Here is an 18,467-nt window from a genome sequence, read left to right as displayed (position 1 = left end):
AAAAAGGGAAAAAAAATACGTATACATATATGTGTACATACATATGTACTACGAATTTTTAGGACAGGCAGAAATACAAATAAAAAAGGATAAAGTAAAGACAAAATAACATTTCATTGTGGAGACATTAGGGAATCACTGACATTTATTGATCAGGATAGTGACATGGTCAGTGCTTGAGGAAAATGCATCGATGATATTAGGGCAAACTGGAGGCAGAGAAACTAATTAGGAATTTACTGCAATAGTTTCTTCTAAAAGTAGCTGGATAAGTAGAGTGGAGACATATATGAGAGATATTGTGATGTTAGAAATGACATGATTTGGTAACTGATGTGGCATATGGCATGGGGGAAAGTGAGGTTTGGGAATCAAGAATTAATGTCAAAATTTTGACCCTGATGGTGAAGTTTAGAAAAGGGATGTGTTTACAGGATTTGAGAGAGGAGGAGATAAGGTAATCACAATTTATCTATTCTGGTCCACTTTTACTCATCAAAAAAAAAATTGTTTGTTTTGACTTCCTAGCTTCTCAGTGAGGGAGGAAATAATGCAATCATAATATATCCATGCCAGTCCACTCTTTTTCACAGAAAGAAAGGAAAAAAGGAAATAAAGAAGGAAGGAAGGAAGGAAGGAAGGAAGGAAGGAAGGAAGGAAGGAAGGAAGGAAGGAAGGAAGGAAGGAAGAAAATTTTGTGTGTGCACTTCCTCACAAGTCATTGCATTAGACACTGAGGAGTGATTGCTGTAGCCAGGGAGTGATGGAAGTCAGGGGAGTCAGAGTTTGAAGATGCTTTCATAGCAGCAATGGGTGTCTTGGTCACATGAGTAAGCCCTGAGAAGCCAGTGCCCTGTGCATCCCAGGAAGGCCAGAGGTGAGAAAGAATAACCTGGGGGAATGTTTCAGGGTGTGATGTCATCTTGTTGGAGACAAGACCACCAGAATAGGGTGAAATTTAAAGAATCTTTCCATGCTCCAAATGATCACATGTTCCTTGCTTAAATAGTCAGTTCCCACCTAAAGTTTCTTATTCCATATGAGGCCAAAGTTCTACAAAAATCAGTCCTTAGTTGATTGAAATCATGCTTCCATCTACTGGCTGAAGTTGTCACGAATTGCTTAGAGACTAGACAAATGTACTTGGCCTTTCAACAAACATCTAACTTCAGGGGGTAAATTTCCTGAATCAAGAACATTCACCATTTAATGGAAAAGATCTCATTTGTACGAGTCACTTAAGAGTGGTTCACCTCAACAGACCCTAGAAGTTTCTTTGTTTGTTTGTAACCCCCAAAGGTAAAACACTATGAAAATTTGTGCATCTAAGGATAATTCTAAGTGATTATTTCTCATTCTTTCTCACATTCTCAGGACCCAGTTCCCTCACATTGAACTTGCATTAAGATGGTGACTGACTGAAAGTTTCTCATGACATTCTAAACTAGGGAATTTCATACAAGGAGTCAATTCTTTTAAAAATTCTATTAGTACATTTCATATTACATGAGGGGTAGATAAATATCCCTGCAAGACTACAGATAGACTTACATGCATTATTTTGTTTTGCTTTGTTCTGTTTTTCCCATAAAATTATTTCTTTTCTCATTTTTTTTTTTGTTGAGAAGAAAAAGAAATCACAGGGTTTGGGGAAAAAACAACTCACAGATTCAGGTCAGAGTTGGTTGAATTAAGCTGAATTGAAGAAGAAATAATGATGTCTACAATCCTCAGCTCATAATTCTTGTGGATTTGTTCTGGAAACATGTCTTCAGAAAGTAACTAAATGGCGCCAAATAGGCATTTTAACCCAGAGCTCCCAAGTGCACATGTTGTTAACAGGGAGCTGTAGCAGGGTCCCCAGAGAGAGCACAGGTAGTGTGTGGACCATCCAGGTCACTGTGTTAATGATTCATTGAGAAGATGGAAGAGATTCCTGATGCAGGTCAGGCATAAGTGGAGCATAAAGCCAGAAGAGGAAGGCAGAGATTACAATGGATGAGGCTGGTGAGACACAAAACCAAGACACAGCATCTCCCCTGTGTGTGACCAAAGAGCTAGGAAAGTAAGTAGCCATTAATGGTCCAAATGCTTCACTACTAGTTTCCCTCCATGAGAGAGGGAAGATGGAGAGTGAGCAGAGGTGCCTATTCGCTGAAATGAAATTTGACCAGGAAAGAGAAAAATTCATAAATTCTAAAGCTAGGTTTTAAACTGAAAATTTATGAGGAAAAAAAATCTCCATAAAATCCAAAACTGAGTGCTATGAAAGGTAAGCAGTATGACACAGACGGAAGAATATCAGTGAAGGAAATCCCCATCTAAAACATTCCCTTTATTATAACAACCCTTTCTTTTCATAGCATCTTGCACACATGATAGATCCCTAAGGGATAGACTCCATTTTAAACTAGTAAAAAGAAGGTTTGGGAAGGAGTAGGAGTGGTTAAGGAGGGGAGAGGGTTACCCATGACTAGAAGACCCCTGAAGGGAAGGACCTTGTCTTAGATTTTAATATATAGATATTCATTTAAAGCTCTCTGAACCCAAATATTTCAGGGAAAATGAAGAACTTCCTCTGACTTTGCTTTCTAAATTCTTAGCTCTTCTTTCTTTTTCTGAAAACCCAAAGATAAAATGAAGAACTCCAAAAAAAGGAGAAACTTAATGAGTAAGAAATTACTGAATTATTAAAAAGATGTAGAAGCATTGTGCCTAGTGCACAATACCTGCCAAAGTACTATTTTTAAACTTAGTGAAGAAATGAATTGAGTTGAAAAGACAAGGGAACACATAAGATTAAAAAATAATTTATTGTTCCAAGGTAAAAAAAAAAAAAAACACCTTAAATAGATCTCTTGAATAAATAAATAAATAAATAAGTATTTGAAAAATAAACAAAACTGCAAAACTGTCCAGATTTCATGTCAAGTCCAACATGTCGGATGGCACCTATTCCCAGCAGCAGCAGTTGGTTTTAGGAACACCTGTAACGTTTGTACGCACTGTCTAGTTTCTGAAGGGAAAACTCCAGATCCTTCAGTTTTTGAGACATTCTGTCCAATTATTGAGGAAGACAAAATTCCTCCTGATTTCCACCTGCACTCTCTTCCAGGCACAGCTGCTGTACTCTTTGCTTTTCAGATAGTTCATTATTCTTTGATAATAATTGTTGAGAGGCAAGGTGCTGTCTTCACTCCCCCAGATGCTATTGACCTGGTGCATCTCTTGTTCCAAAGCCTTTTCCAGATGCACCATTTGCTGATAGATTACACTGAGGAATGTCTCAGTGATGGTCTCATCCACACCAGGGCTGGCATTTTTGCCGCTAAATAGGCTGAAGATATGCTGGAGCATCTCATGGATGACCATGGTGGCATTCTCCTTTTGACATTGCTTGGGCTGTACAATCTCCTGAGGGACCTTGAAGTCCATTCCCTCTCGAAGACATTTTGGATGAATTTCTCCAATCATTTCCTTCAGGAGGCTCAAACTCCTGTGATTGGTTCTTCTTTGATGGAAGCGAAGTGAATCAAACTGGTCAGAAGAGACAGCAACAGAGAGGAGCAGGAGAAGGACCAATTGTAACATGGTGCTATTGGCCAGGGCGAATTTGTAAGGAGGTGGCTGTGTTGACTCTTCCAAGGTTTGCAGTGTGAATGGCTTTCCTCTATGGGTGTCAGCTATTTATTGAGAGATGCCATCCATATTTTTCTTGAACACAGGAATTTCCCACTTTTCAATTCTTATTTTCCCATTTGTTATGTCATCTACATTTTTCTACTATGTTGCTGTTTTCTCTTAGGTGCTTAGCAAGAAATTGACCTGTGTGCTTTACACACATGTAGACCACAAAACAACAAGACTTTCACTGCCCATTTAACAATAGAAAAGGAACTAATTGTCAGAATCAACTTTCTCTCCTAAATTAAAGCCTATATGACAGAAAGACTTTCTAGAATATAGAGCAGTTCTTTTAGTAGAGCAAGGATAACTTTTGTCTTTGGCTTCTTCCATAAAATTATTGGTTTATAGCAATCTTCATTTTTATTCCTAATTAATTTGCAATTAACCCTTTCATCTCAAAACAATTTGATTAAAGAGGCAGCTGGATAATTGAATACTAGAACTGGAGCCAGGAAGATCTGACTTTAAATTTGGCCTCAGATACTTTCTGATGAGGTGACCCTTGGCAAGTCACTAAGCCTCTGTCTGCCTCAGTTTCTTCATCTGTAAAAGGAGGATAATAGTAACACTTACATGTGAGGAGTGTTATGAGCATAAATTAAGACAAAATTTGTAAAATTCTTTGGGGCTAGATGAGTGCTAGCTATTTTATTATTCATAATAGATATTGTTTGTATTCAGAAAACTTGACATGTCACTAGTCCTTATGATTTGTCTTACATATAACCATCTACCATCAATGATCCTCCTTTCACTGGTATGAAATTCATTACAGTTCTATTCCAACACTTCATCATGGTAAAAATGAGGTGTGGAGCAGACCTTGTGTTCTTAAAGATTATGTTAAGTAGGTCTCAAGTTCTATTCAATCTTATCAGGTTGCCAAGGTTTTCAATGACTCTCAGCAACTTTACGTGTGGTCCATTCCTCAAAGAAAATGTCCAGGGAGCTCTTCACTAGGTTGGCACATGTCACTTTTGTACCTACAATTAGCCTCACTTGTAGATAGGCTGAACTATTCAGTAGGGTTATAAGCTCCATATCCATCTTGAACAACTGCCCAGACTTTCTGATGAGAGTAACATTGTGTCTATGTAGTGTTGACAGGTCTGTTCTGTGGAGGGGAAATTATTAAATGCCTTTTGGAAATACAGAGTTCTCCTCTTTCCTATCGAACTAGTAACTGCCAAAAAAGGAAATGAGGGTCAGCTACTATTGGCTTTCTATTTAAGAACATAAATTGCCTCACTATGGCTCCCAATTTCCTTTCTAAGTCAGTGCTTAATGCCTCTTTATTGAATTAATTTAGAGAGTGAATTTTGTGGATGTATGCGTTTGTTTTTCATTTCCAAAGAAGAACATGGCATCAGAGAAATGATGACATGACTTGCACTTGACTTTCTTTTGGGTGAGGGAGGGATGAGATAGAATCACAAAGAAAAGTACAGATTGATTGAAAAATCACTAAACCCTCCTATCTCTTGTATTTGTTAGCATAACGTGTAGTAACAGAACCCAAATTATAGGGCAATGTGGAGAATAATTCCTCAAAACCATTTTGGAAAGGAGAAATAATGAGAAAAGAGGTTGGAGGATGGGACAACAGTACTTTGATTCAATACAACATGCAATAAAAATTGTTTGTTTTTAATTAACAAAAATTTATTTTCTTTCCCTCCTATGTCTCCTCATGTTTCTCAGACACCTTCCATTTCATCATCATCACCAAGGAGTATTCTACCACATTCATATACTATAATTTGTTCAGCACTTCCTCAGTTGATGAGCACCTCTTTAATTTCTAGTTCTTTTCCCACACAGAAAAGATGCTGAAAACATTTGTGTCCATCTGGGTTCTTGATCTCTTAATTATCAAATTGAATGGACTTTTTTCTCAGTCATTGTCTCTTCAATATTTTACATTGTTGACACCTTCTTCTCTGGGACATTCTTCCTCTTGTGACAATGACCTCTCTTGATGCTTTCCCCTCTTGTCTGACTTCTTCTCTACCTCCTTCCCTGGTTCATCATGCATATCATCCCTTCTAAGATGGGTGTTTTCTGAGATTCTGTCCTGGACCCTCTTTTATCCTTTGCACATTCTCTTGTACTAAGTGAATTCATCAGTTAACATGGGTTTAATTGTCATTGCTATGCAGATGACTCCTCAATCCATCACTGCTGCCTTTCTGAGTTCCAGTTATATATTTCCAGCTGCCTATTAGATATTTCAAAGTGGAAGTCCTGCATCTGATTGTGTCTGTTGGGTGTTTGGTTTTATTTTTACCATAATGCCTAAGGTAAATAATTTAATTCTCCCCAAATGCACTTTAAGATGATTTTCTTTTTTTACTTATCCCTTTCCCTTTCAAAACTTTTTTGTGGTTGTGTTGTTATTTGTGGAGAATATTTTTAATTCTTCTGTTTCTCATTGTCATACATTTATTTTCTGTCCTATTTTAAAAGCAAATGTCGAAAGGCATTTCTTTCTAGATATTTAGAAATCTTTTCTCCCTTTGCAAAAAGTGGTTGGAAAGTAGCTGGAATCTAACCTAGTGCAGGTCTGGGAGAATAACCTGTTAGTGAATCTGCTTAGAAAGTTTTTTATGAAGGGGGTGGAGCTAAAATGGCAGAATAGAAAGACACACATACACAGCCCAGAAAATACCTGTAGAGGGGGACTCTCAAGAAATTTTGGAGCAGCAGAAGTGGAGAACAACAGAATGGAAGAGATTTCCAGCCCAGGGTGACCTGAAAGGCTCACAGAAAAGGTCAGTTGCACCAGACATGGGGTGGAGTTCAGCCCAGCATTGGCTGCAGCATGACTTGCGAACAGCCCTCAGGGGCAGAAAATCTGAATCGCCAGTCCCAGTTCCCAGATCTCTCAACCAACAGGCACCAAAGGTCATTGACAGGGTTTTTTCAGCAGGCCAGGAAGGGAGAAGGGCCTGGTAGAAGGCAGCCACTTCAGAGGCCACAACTCAGATGTAGCAGTTGCATACATTGTAAGAGTGTAAAAACCCTGGGGGCACTGAGGAGCTGATTCTTGCCTCCACCCTGTGTGGAGGCCCTGGGAGAGCTGGTCTTTGTCTCACACTGAATGGTGGCCCTGCCCATCCAGATTATCTGAAAATCAGCTTCCACTGCTGACTTGGTGGAACTGGAGGGCAGGTGGCTGTGGAGAGGTAACTGCTAAGATTCTGTGCACAGAAATCCCTCTCTGTGTCCAGACCAGTATACACTTGATTGTGCTACCTTGGAGGAACTGAGATCTCACAGATTCCCAGAGTATACCCTACTCTTGACAAAGGACCCATAAGTCAAATAACTGGTTGGGAAAAAAACCAAAAAAAAAGAAAAAAATAAGACTATAGAAGGTTACTTTCTTGGTGAACAGATATCTCCTCCCATTCTTTCAGAGGAGGAAGAACAATGCTTACCATCAGGGAAAGACATAAAAGCCAAGACTTCTATATCCCAAATATCCAAAATAAATATTCAATGGGCTCAGGCCATGGAAGAGCTCAAAAAGGATTATGAAAATCAAGTAAGAGAGGTGGAGGAAAATTCGGAAGGGAAATGAGAGAGATGTAAGAAAAGCATGAAAAATGGGTCAACACCTTGCTAAAGGAGACCCAAAAAGAGCTGAAGAAAATAACACCTTGAAAAACAGTCTAACTCAATTGGCAAAAGCAGTTCAAAAAGCCAATGAGGAGAAGAATGCTTTCAAAAGCAGAATTAGCCAAATGGAAAAGGAGGTTCAAAAGCTCCCTGAAGAAAATAGTTCTTTCAAAATTAGAATGGAATGGATGGAGGCTAATGATTTTATGAGAAACCAAGAAATCACAAAACAAAGCCAAAAGAATGAGAAAATGGAAGATAATGTGAAATATCTCATTGGAAACACAACTGACCTGGAAAATAGATCCAGAAGATACAATTTAACCTGAAAGCCATGATCAAAAATGAGCCTAGACATCATCTTTCATGAAATTTTCAAGGAAAACTGCCCTGATATTCTAGAACAAGGGGGCAAAAGAAATATTGAAAGAATCCACTGATCACCTCCTGAAAGAGATCCAAAAAGAGAAACTCCTAGGAACATTGTGGCCAAATTCCAGAATTCCCTGGTCAAGAAGAAAATATTGCAAGCAGCTAGAAAGAAACAATTCAAATATTGTGGAAATACAATCAGGATAACACAAGATCTAGCAGCTTCTACATTAAGGGATCAAAGGGCATGGAATAGGATATTCTAGAAGTCAAAGGAATTAGGACTAAAACCAAGAATCACCTACCCAGCAAAACTGAGTATAATACTTCAGGGGAAAAATTGGTCTTTCAATGAAACAAGGACTTTCAAGCATTCTTGATGAAAAGACCAGAGCTGAAAAGAAAATTTGACTTTCAAACACAAGAATGAAGAGAAGCATGAAAAGGTGAACAGCAAAGAGAAGTCATAAGGGACTTACTAAAGTTGAACTGTTTACATCCCTACATGGAAAGACAATATTTGTAACTCTTGAAACTTTTTTCAGTATCTGGGTAATTGGTGGGATTACACACACACACACACACACACACACACACACACAGGAGAGAGAGAGAGAGAGAGAGAGAGAGAGAGAGAGAGAGAGAGAGAGAGAGAGAGAGAGAGAGAGGGAGAGAGAGACAGAGAGACAGAGAGACAGAGAGACAGAGACAGAGAGAGACAGAGACAGAGACAGAGACAGAGACAGAGAGAGAGACAGAGAGAGAGACAGAGAGAGAGACAGAGAGCACAGGGTGAATTGAATAGGATGGGATCATATGTTAAAATAATGAAATTAAGCAGTGAGAGAGAAATGTATTGGGAGGAGAAAGGGAGAAATGGAATGGGGCAAATTATCTCTCATAAAAGAGGCAAGTAAAAGACTTTTCAGTGCAGGGCAAAAGGGGGGAGGTGAGAGAAAAAACATGAAGCTTATTCTCATCACATTCAACTAAAAGAAGGAATAAAATGCACACTCATTTTGGTATGAAAACCTATCTTACAATACATGACAGTGGGGAGAATGGCATAAGCAGGGTGGGGGGGGATGATGGAAGGGAGGGCAGTGAGAGGAGGGAGCACTCTTGGGGAGGGATAGGATCAAAAGAGAGAATAGAAGAAATGGGAGGCAGGATAGGATGGAGGGTAATATAGTTAGTCTTACACAACACGACTATTATGGAAGTCATTAGCAAAACTACACAGATATGGCCTGTATTGAACTACTTGCATTCCCAAAGAGAATGAGTGGGGAGGAAGGGATGAGGAGAAGCTGGAACTCAAAGTTTTAGGAACAACTGTTGAGTATTGTTCTTGCAAATAGGAAATAAGAAATACAGGTAATGGGGTATAGAAATTTATCTTGCCCTTCAGAACAAAAGAGAAGATGGGGATAAGGGAAGGGAGGGATGTTAGAAGGGAGGACAAATTGGTGATAGGCGTACCTAGAATGTTTGGCATTTTGAAGGGGAGGGGAGAAGTGGGGAGAAAATTTGGAACACAAAATTTTGGGGAAATAAATATTGAAAACTTAAATAAATAAATATAAATACAAACAAAAAAACAATAAAGATTTTTATGATTGTTTCCCTAATTTAAGATTTATCAACATTCATTTTAATTAGAAAAAAAAGCTTAAAGATCTACTAATAAGGAATTGGTACTTGTAGAGGGTGGTGATTCTTTGCTGAAATGCTTGGAGGTAGTTATATATTACCTATCATAAAACCATAAAGAGGTCTGTTATATTTGTATCTGCAGTGTGGTAGTAAGTCTCTCAAGACTTGTGAAACTTTGTTTTCCACTTCTGCTATTAACTTTTCTTTTTTCCTCTTGCTAAACTCACATTGCCATTGGCAAACTGAATCTTCACAGGGTAGCTGCCACTTCTGACAGAGTACTAGGGCTAAGCCTGTACAGTTGACTGTCTTCATAAGACTGGTTTAGGAGCTTCCATTGGTGTTTCCCCTTAACAAAGAGCCAATGGACTCAGTTCTTTCCCAAAGGCTTTATTCAGATGGGATAGCAAGAAGGGAGGTTCCAAAGTAGTCTCTCTTTTTCTCCCATCAAGGGTGTGGTTGGTGGGTTCTCCCAGCAGTACACATGAAATCCATGTTAGAGGGAGTAGGCACAGCCATGAAATACAATGGTAGTAAGGCACTGAACTGAGGAAGAGAGGCATGTAGGGAACATATTTATCCAAGGCAATTCACAACTCAAGAACTTCAGGGATCCAATTTCCTTTCTTTCCCCAAAGGGAACTCTTGAACTTCAATCTGCATGACTCTGCTGAAGAGTTCTGATGCTCCCCTCCTAGGATATACCATCTTCACTGGACAGGCAGCACAGCTGGGCTCATATCTTGGCTAGATGCCTCTATCAGCTATGGAGTTGGGTCAAAGAGGTCACTGGCTACTGGGATGGCTTTTTACCAGGATTAATTGCTCCTGGACTGGACTTGGCAGGTTGGTCTTTCACCAACCTGATGTCAGACTGCACCAGGTATGTCACTTGGTGGCCAGTGAAGTGACTGAGACAATAGGCTCTTCTCAGAATCCCTGGGCTCACTCTTAGGGGGGCAGCTGCAGTCTTTCACCTCTTTCAGTTGTCATCTTGGTCAGGTGATTGAGTGCTTTATTTAAGTGGACAACGGCACTTTGCTAGAATTGGAAGAAACTTCTCCCCTTTGACTCTCTCAGAGCCTCAGGTCTGATGTTTATTGCTTCCAGACAGGAAGTGGGAAGCTTTCCCTATTTTCAGTAAGACTCTTCCCAGACTCCTTTTGGGGTCTTATGCAGAAAAGTGGTTAAGGACAAAGGTAAGATTGCAGACAAAAGTATAGACGGAACTTTACTTTGAAGATCTCTTTCGCTCTTCAAAACTGAGACACTTCCTAACAAATAAAATATTAATGTTGAGTCTAAGGCTTTCCTGTTTGCATTTCAATATGTTTGTCTTTCTGTCCCTCTGGACTTAACTGCTTTTCTAAAATGTCTCCCATGCAGAGTGTTTCATTATGACAAGGGGGCATATGCAGAGCTACCCTAAATATATAGGGGTTTTAGTAGATCTTTAAAAAGGGAATGACTCCACCACTGTCACTCTCTTATTTCAACTGTCCCATGGGGCAAATACTTCTTTTTCATTAGACTTCCCATGAGTGGATGTAGAGAGGTGGTTACTTTCCCTCACCTTAAACAATGTGGTGATGACCTCCACATGATTGCTACAGCAAGGGGACTCAAGTAGACGTGCTTTAGCTGGTGTTTCTCTCAGTGTTTTCCTCCCTAGGGATCTCTTTCCTGAATAGATGATCAAATATTGTTCTTGAGATATATTTATACAGGTTGGGAGGTAACTGTGTGAGTCAGAGAGGTCCAGAAGTCCTGAAGCCATCTGATGCACCAGGGGAATTTTATGCTGACACATAAATATCTCTGACCAGAAGATGACCAGAGACAAGAAGAGGAGAGTTCTGATTGGACAGTAGACCTGGACTTTAAGGGGACAGTGCAGAGCCTAGGTGAAATATAACAATGTTTATTTGGCAGTCCCACAAATTGCCCTATAGCCACCTAATAAGGTTTAAGTGTCAGTTTCCAGGGTGAGTGTAACTACAGTTATCAATTATTCCTGCATACTGGTTAAGCATTTTGGATATTTTGTGTTTTTGGTTTAACATTTTTTTGGTATGTAGGAAATAAATACCTGTCCCATAGTTGATTTTTGCTGTAACCTAAGCACCTTTCTACTTTTTTCTCTAGGGAGGGCTTAGGAATAATTGAAAGCCCAAGCATTAAAAATTTTTTACTCAGGATAGGTGTGTAATTCACTGAATAGTGTGAGGGCGGAGAACCTAACCTCTCTAATTACAGTCCAGACTTTCCCAGGACTTAACACCATTCAGAAAATGTGTGTGTCCAGAGCAGATGGGTTCTTCCATGGAAAGAGACTGGCTGCAGTGGCCCATCTCCTTGGGTTCAAATGAGGCTCTCATAGTTAGACCTATTTGTATGACCTTCAGTGAAGCCATAGACATCTCTGAATTTTCTCATCTCTAAAATGCAGCACGGTGGACTGGACTTTTCATCTCTTTGTGGGAAATGTTAGAAAAAGGAAAGACTCACAGCTGATTTCTTTCCAATTCTAACAGACTTCTTGTACTTTTCATTTTTTATTGCCTTTAGCTATTTATACTTTTATTACTTCTGCCCTTTGAAGTGATCTGCTTGTGATTTGTTTGGTTCCCATCCTCCAGCTTCTGAGTAGGCCTGTATTTTTGTCCAGCTTCTGTATTAGTTTCTGGCCATTACCTAAAAGTAAAGCAAGCAAAAGTAAAATAAGGCATCAGATGGATGTTCTGTCTGGGATGTGAAAGAATCAGTAAAACAAAAGGTGTTGATTTACATAATCAGCCACTCCTGACATAGGACATAAGCTGAAAATAACAACTAGATGATGCAATAAGTGAAAAGGAAACAGGATCAGAATGGGAGGAAAATACAGACTTAAAGAATGGTAAGTCCTTACAAGCTGGCCACGTGACAAGATTACTGAGCAGAGCCAAATGAACTAAAATGCTGACCTTCCTGAGTTGTTTTTGGTTCTCAAGGAAGTAACCATACAACTAATAAAACTTAGTCTTTACTGGGCCCTTAGTTTGGCTCAGATGTGACAGGGGGCTCCCATTAGCTTTTCAAACCTCCATTTTCTTCACTAAAGTGAAGACAATAACTCCTTCCCTACCTTCCTTATGGAGTATTTGAGAGGAAAGCACTGAATTATTGTTAAGGAAACTCAGCTTTAAGTACTTTTTAAAGGACTGTTGTGGTATTTCAGACTTGAGACAAGGGAGATCAATTAGGAGGCTACTGGCACTAATTCTGGTGAGAAGAGTTAAGGTCCTGCATTAGGTAAATGGACAAGTTGTGAAGTCTATCTGTACTTCAAGCAGCTATCTACTGGGTGTCTGAGCAACCTTTTAAGGATCCCATTACTCACCTCCTGGTGTGAGGAAGGGGCTAGAGAAGGTGGCCTAAAGATTGTCTGCTTACCCAAACCTGGCCTGATTATCACAGCAGGTGGGGAATAACACTATGCGGTCAAAACACAAAAAAATGTACAAAATATACAAAAACATCTGCAAAGACGATTCCACTCACCATCAGCACATGAAAAATGTTCACACTTACAGGCAACAACCTGAAAGATGAACTGCTTAATGTACTGTCTTAAAGGATACTGTCTGTTTAGTGACAGTGTAATTTTGTTGTTTTTGTTTACTTGTTATTAGGTGCTGTGGTTTCATTGCTGGTGTAGAAATTCTCTTGATTGAAAATCTATAAAAAATCATTTTTTTAACATTTGTTTTTAAAATATTGAGTTCCAAATTCTTTTCCTTCCTCCAGCCCTTTCCCACCATTGAGAAGGCAAGCAGTAATATGATGCCTATTATAATTTTAAAGACATGCAAAACATTTCTATATTTGGCATGTTTCAGGAAAAGCAATTTAAAAAAAGTGAAAAACAATATGCTTCAGTCTGTCCTCAGAGCTTCTCAGTTCCCTCTATGAAGCTGGATAACATTTTTCATCTTGAAGCCTTTGTTACTGTATTGGATCATAGCATTGGACACAGTAGCTAAGTTTGTCACAGTTGATCATCGTTACAATGTTACTATTACTCTGTACAAAGTTTGTCTGGTTCTGCTCACTTTACTTTGCATCAGTTCATATAGGTCTTCCTAGGTTTTTCTGAATCCACAGCCCTCTCCCCCACCTTGTCATTTCTTATAGTACAATCATACTTTATCACAATCATACCATTACTTGTTCAGCCACTCCTCAACTGATGGCCATCCCCTAACTTTCCAACTCTTTGCCACCATGAAAAGAGGTACTATAAGTATTTTCATGCCTATAGGCCCTTTTCCTTTTGCTTTGATCTCTTTAAGACAGAGACCTAGTAAGTGGTATTGTTTCATCAAACAGAGTTTAATAGTTCTTTGGGCATAGTTCCAAATTGTTCTCCAGAATAATTGGACCAGTTCATGTCCAGCCTAATGGCGTAGGCTGCTGGGTCCTCTTACCTATGTCAGGTCTTTGGTGATCAGCCAGTAAACATATGAGATAAGAGACCTCCAGAGTTCAACAGAGGTGTAGGCTTTATTCCAGATACAAGCTACATGTCAGCATGCAGGGTGAGTTCTCCCTGTGGGAATTACCTTTCCTTCCTGAGGAGTAAGGAAAAACAACCCTCCTCCTCAGGCTTTCCTGTCCCCATTTAAGCTCTCCCAGGTGCATAGTTTGCTCATGGGCCTGGCATGCTCTCAGCCTCTTAGTCAATTAACAAAAGGTGTGCTCAGACCACTGATCAATCTCAAGGGTGGGATCCTCTCCCCAGCAAGTTTCCGTGAGAAAAGGTGGAGAACAAGATAACTTGTGTCTCACTCCCTCAGTTGCCAGCTGCTCTCTGGGGGGCTTCATGAGAGCTTGGTGGTTTCAAGAAGCCCTCACCTTTACCTGACCCAAGACCGTTCACGTGAGAACTGAGCTTGTACCTTAACAAGTCACAACTCTACCAATAGTGCATTAGTGTACCTATTTTTCCATATCCCCAACAGCCTTTGTCCTTTTTCTTTTTGGTCATGTTTGACAATCTAATAGATCTGAGGTGACACCTCACAGTTGTATGGTTTTGCGTTTCTCTTATCAATAGTGACTAAGAGTATTTTTTATATGACTATTTATTGTTTGATTTCTTCTTCTGAAAACTTCCTGTTCAAATACTTTGACTTAGAAATTGGGCTCAGTCTCTGTATATTCAAAAAATGAGATTTTTAATCAGAGAAACTTGTAGTAGATCCTCCTCCCCACCCAGATTCTTGCTTTGTTTCCAATTTTGGCTACGTTGGTTTTGTTTGTTCAAAAGGTTTTAAATTTCATTTAATCAAAATTATGTTTTCCTTCTCATGATCTTCTTTATCACCTGTTTATAATAAATTCTTCTATTACTATAGATCTCATAGATAAAGTATTCCATGATCCCATGATTTGCTTATGGCATCATTCTTTATTTCTAAATCATGTACCCATTTTGACATTACTTTTTTTATATAGTATGAAATGCTACTCTATAAAGTGCTTTCCAATTTTCCCAGCAATTTTGGTTAAAATTTTGTCAAATACTGAATTCTTTTCCCAAAAGATTGAATATTTTGCTTTGTCAAATATTATCTAATGAGTATGATCATTTACTAATGTGTATTGTGAACCTAATCTATTCCACTGATCTACCACTCCATTTCTTAGCCAGTATCAGATATTTTAATGATTACCACTTTACAGTATACTTGGAGATCAGATACAGCTAGACCACCTTCTTTCATATTTTTTTTTATTGATTCCCTTGGAATTCCTAATCTTTTCTTCTTCCAAATGTATTTTATTATTTTCTAACTCTATAAAACAATTTTTCTGTACTATGATTGGTATTGCATGCAAGTAATTAATAAATTAATTTAGGTAGAATTGAAATTTTCATTACCTTGGCTTGGCCTATGCATAAGCAATTAATATTTTTCCAATTGCTTCAATCTGTCTTTATTTGTATAAAAATTGTTTTGTAACTTTATTCATGTAGTTCCTGGATTTGTCTTGGCAGGTAGACTCCCATGTATTTTCTATTATCTGCATTTACTTTAAATGGAATTTCTCTTTCTGTCCCTTTTGGCAGGATGTTTCTGCCAATACATAGTAATGTTGATGATTTACGTGGGTTTATTTTCTATCATTCAACTTTACTAAAGTTATTGTTTAAATGGTTTTTACTGAATTCTTTGGGGTTCTTTTAATATACCTTCATATCATCTTCAAGAAGCAATAGTTCTCTTTCCTTATTCCTTATTCTAATTGCTTCAATCTCTTTCTTCTCAATGCTAAAGCTAGTAGTTCTAGCATAATATTTAATAATAGTACTAATAATGAACATCCTTCCTTCACCTCTGGTCTTACTGGGGGGAAAAAAACACCCAGGAATCTTATAATACCTGCAGTTGCTTTAAATGTAATTGCTTTTTCTATCACTTTTGTTTGGACTTTTTTGATAATATATGATAATATTGGTGATTTATGTGGGTTTATTATCCATCCTACCTCACTTAAATCTAATTTACTCAGTAATCAGAAGACATCACCCATATCATATTACCATTTTACCATTTCAGTTGTCCCAAAATCCTGCGACAGAAGGCGAGACACAGCAGCAGGTGTAGATGCACTGGGAGATATAGTCACATAGGCAGCTGAGAACAGAGGGTCCTGTTCTCATTGGAAGCACTAATGAGAATCATCAGCCCCTTGGGTATCTCAACACCCTTTTAAGGATCACACTTTATGTGGACAGAAATTTTCTAATTCCAAATCATAAATGAGGCTGACCTCAGAGACAAGAGAAGGCAGCATGCTTGTTTTGGGTCTGCCCAACTAGGTCTTTGGGTCTACCCAAACAGCTTGTGTTTTGGGCTCCCCAATAGCTTGTGTTTTATCTTCATCTTTCTTGAATGTTTGTACTTACATGCTGATATGCATCTCAAGCAACCTACATTTGTGCAGGCCACTCATCCTACATACTTGTCTGAACTCTTCATAATATGAAATTTAACAGAGATTCACGGGAGGGAGTCACACCTTTCTGGCTCTCTTCTCTGCTGAACCAACTTAATAAAAGTCTTCCTAAAAACTTTTTTTAGGCTTTGGGGTTTGTTTTTGACCAGCAAGATCTGCTGGAGCATCTGACAAAGAACAGTTCTGGCATATTATTTTTCCTTTAACGTCCAATCTCAATGCCTCAACCTCCAGGAAACTGCTCTTCACCCTCTCACCTAAAGGTGGTCTCTCCCCTATAATATCATATTGGACCATCTGCTTTTGGCCCTCTATCTTTGTGCCTTGATTTCATCTTCTATTGGATCACATGTATTTGGGTACCTGTTGTATACTCCCATGAGAAGAGAGATTCTTTATTTTTGCGTGCTTAATGTCCCTTAGAAAATACAGTGAAGTCTATGGACTCATCAGAATAAAATATTTTTTGGCATTCAGGAGGCTGCTAAATTGTAATTAGAGTTTAGAGAAATTAAAGGTGTAATCTTTTTCTTATTCAGATTCAAAAATCTCTTGAAATTTATCCACAGACCCTAAGGATCTTAGGTGAAGAAACCCTACATGAAACTATTATCTTTCTGAGGGAAGTAACTGGACAATTCTTCCTCACTGTGTTACCAGCATCTCCTTCATTGCCTTGCATATAGTAAGTGCTTAATAAATGTTGCTTGAATTGAATTTTTCCACCGAATCTGTTATCCATTCCCTTGAGAACATCTAGTGAGCTTTTCAGTGAGAGTTTATTTAGTAAAACTAATGAGACAAAAGGTTTTTTCAAAAATTAGATTTAATATAAAAATAGGACATTATTAATACCACAAAAATACATACTCATCTCAATGAATAATAATGACCAGCAGGAACACATATCGTTATAAATATTATATAAACATAAAATATTAATATTATATAATAAATATCAGTCTCAGTCATACCATTACAACTATTTCACCACTGTGTACAGATGACATTATTCTGTACTGTTAGAGCCTACATTTGTATGAATGACAACTTAAATTATTTTGAAAACAATCCAGTGAGTGGCACTTAGGTGGCACAGTTGATAGCCTGGAAGTCAAGAGGACTTGAGTTCAAATCTAGCCTCAGACACTTGACAGTTGCTGGCTGTGTCACCCTAAGTTGATCACTTAACTCCAATTGTCTCTGAAGAAAAACAACATAAAAACAATACTCTGAATTCAGATGTTTTTCAGATGGTACAGAAAGGTCTGTCTTTTTAAATTATTGAATGCTGGAAACAGGAAATTGGACAAGGAGCTGAAGTGTTTGGAGAGGCCATTTCTTCATCCTCAGTCCCTGAGTTTTCTTGTGAGTTTGCTCATGAACAGAAAAATCTTCCTCATCTCTACTCTCACAATTTCCCAGGCACAGTGGCTGTACTCTTTATCTTGTAGGTATTTACTTATCCCTTGGAACTAACTCTTCAGGGCCAGACTGGGATGTTCACTTCCCAAGGAAGGCTCTTCCCACTCTACATCCTGCATAACACATCTCTCCAGCTGTTTCAGCTGCTGGTCCAGTCCACTGAGCAGTTGTATGAGCTGAGTCTGATTCCAAGCAACAGGAGTGGCATTCAGGCTGAAGATGGAGAAGATCTGCTGGAGCATGTCATGAACAATGACTGTGCCATTTTCCCTCTGGAGTTGGCAAATCATGGGAAGGCTTTCCATGATTTCCTTTGGGAAGTTGAAGTTGGCCCTGTCCTTCCAACATGGCCCCAAGGAAAATGTGCTCATTTGGTGCAGAAGGGAGAAGTCTTCCAGAAGGGCCTGAGTCAGGTCACAGCCCAGGGAGCCCAGGATGCTGGAGCAGAGCAGCATCAGGGAAACTGGCAACAAGGGCTAGGAGGTCATGGTGACACTGAAGATAGTTTGAGTTTGGCTGAACTGGGAGACCAGTGAGCCTTTGTCTCAACTTCTTGGGTTATGTGGCCACTCTCTCTTAAATAGTATTAAGTGGAGTTGTCATTTCTTAGCATGGAATTTCCCAGCACTTTCTACTTTCTTTTACTTACTTTCCACATTGGTTTTAGAAGATGCCATAAAAAAATCATCATTGGATTTATT

General features: G+C 38.8%; 1 protein-coding gene and 1 pseudogene across 1 annotated transcript; both read right to left on the bottom strand.

Moving 5' to 3' along the window:
- Nucleotides 1-3,039: 3,039 nt before the first annotated feature.
- LOC140531660 (interferon beta-like) lies at nt 3,040-3,591 on the bottom strand. Its single transcript, XM_072650472.1, has one exon. It carries the CDS (start codon nt 3,589-3,591, stop codon nt 3,040-3,042), a length of 552 nt encoding a protein of 183 aa, XP_072506573.1.
- A 13,957-nt stretch (nt 3,592-17,548) lies between these two features.
- Nucleotides 17,549-18,254, bottom strand: LOC140531659 (interferon omega-1-like; annotated as a pseudogene).
- Between the last annotated feature and the right edge of the window lie 213 nt (nt 18,255-18,467).

This window comes from Notamacropus eugenii, chromosome 3, assembly GCF_028372415.1.
Source record: "Notamacropus eugenii isolate mMacEug1 chromosome 3, mMacEug1.pri_v2, whole genome shotgun sequence".
NCBI classification, from domain to species: domain Eukaryota; kingdom Metazoa; phylum Chordata; class Mammalia; order Diprotodontia; family Macropodidae; genus Notamacropus; species Notamacropus eugenii.
Note: the sequence above shows the minus strand (reverse complement) of the source record. Positions and strands in the feature narration are given on the sequence as shown.

Excerpts from the sequence above, each read along its gene's own strand:
- LOC140531660 (XM_072650472.1), bottom strand. The coding sequence starts at position 3,591 with ATGTTACAATTGGTCCTTCTCCTGCTCCTCTCTGTTGCTGTCTCTTCT.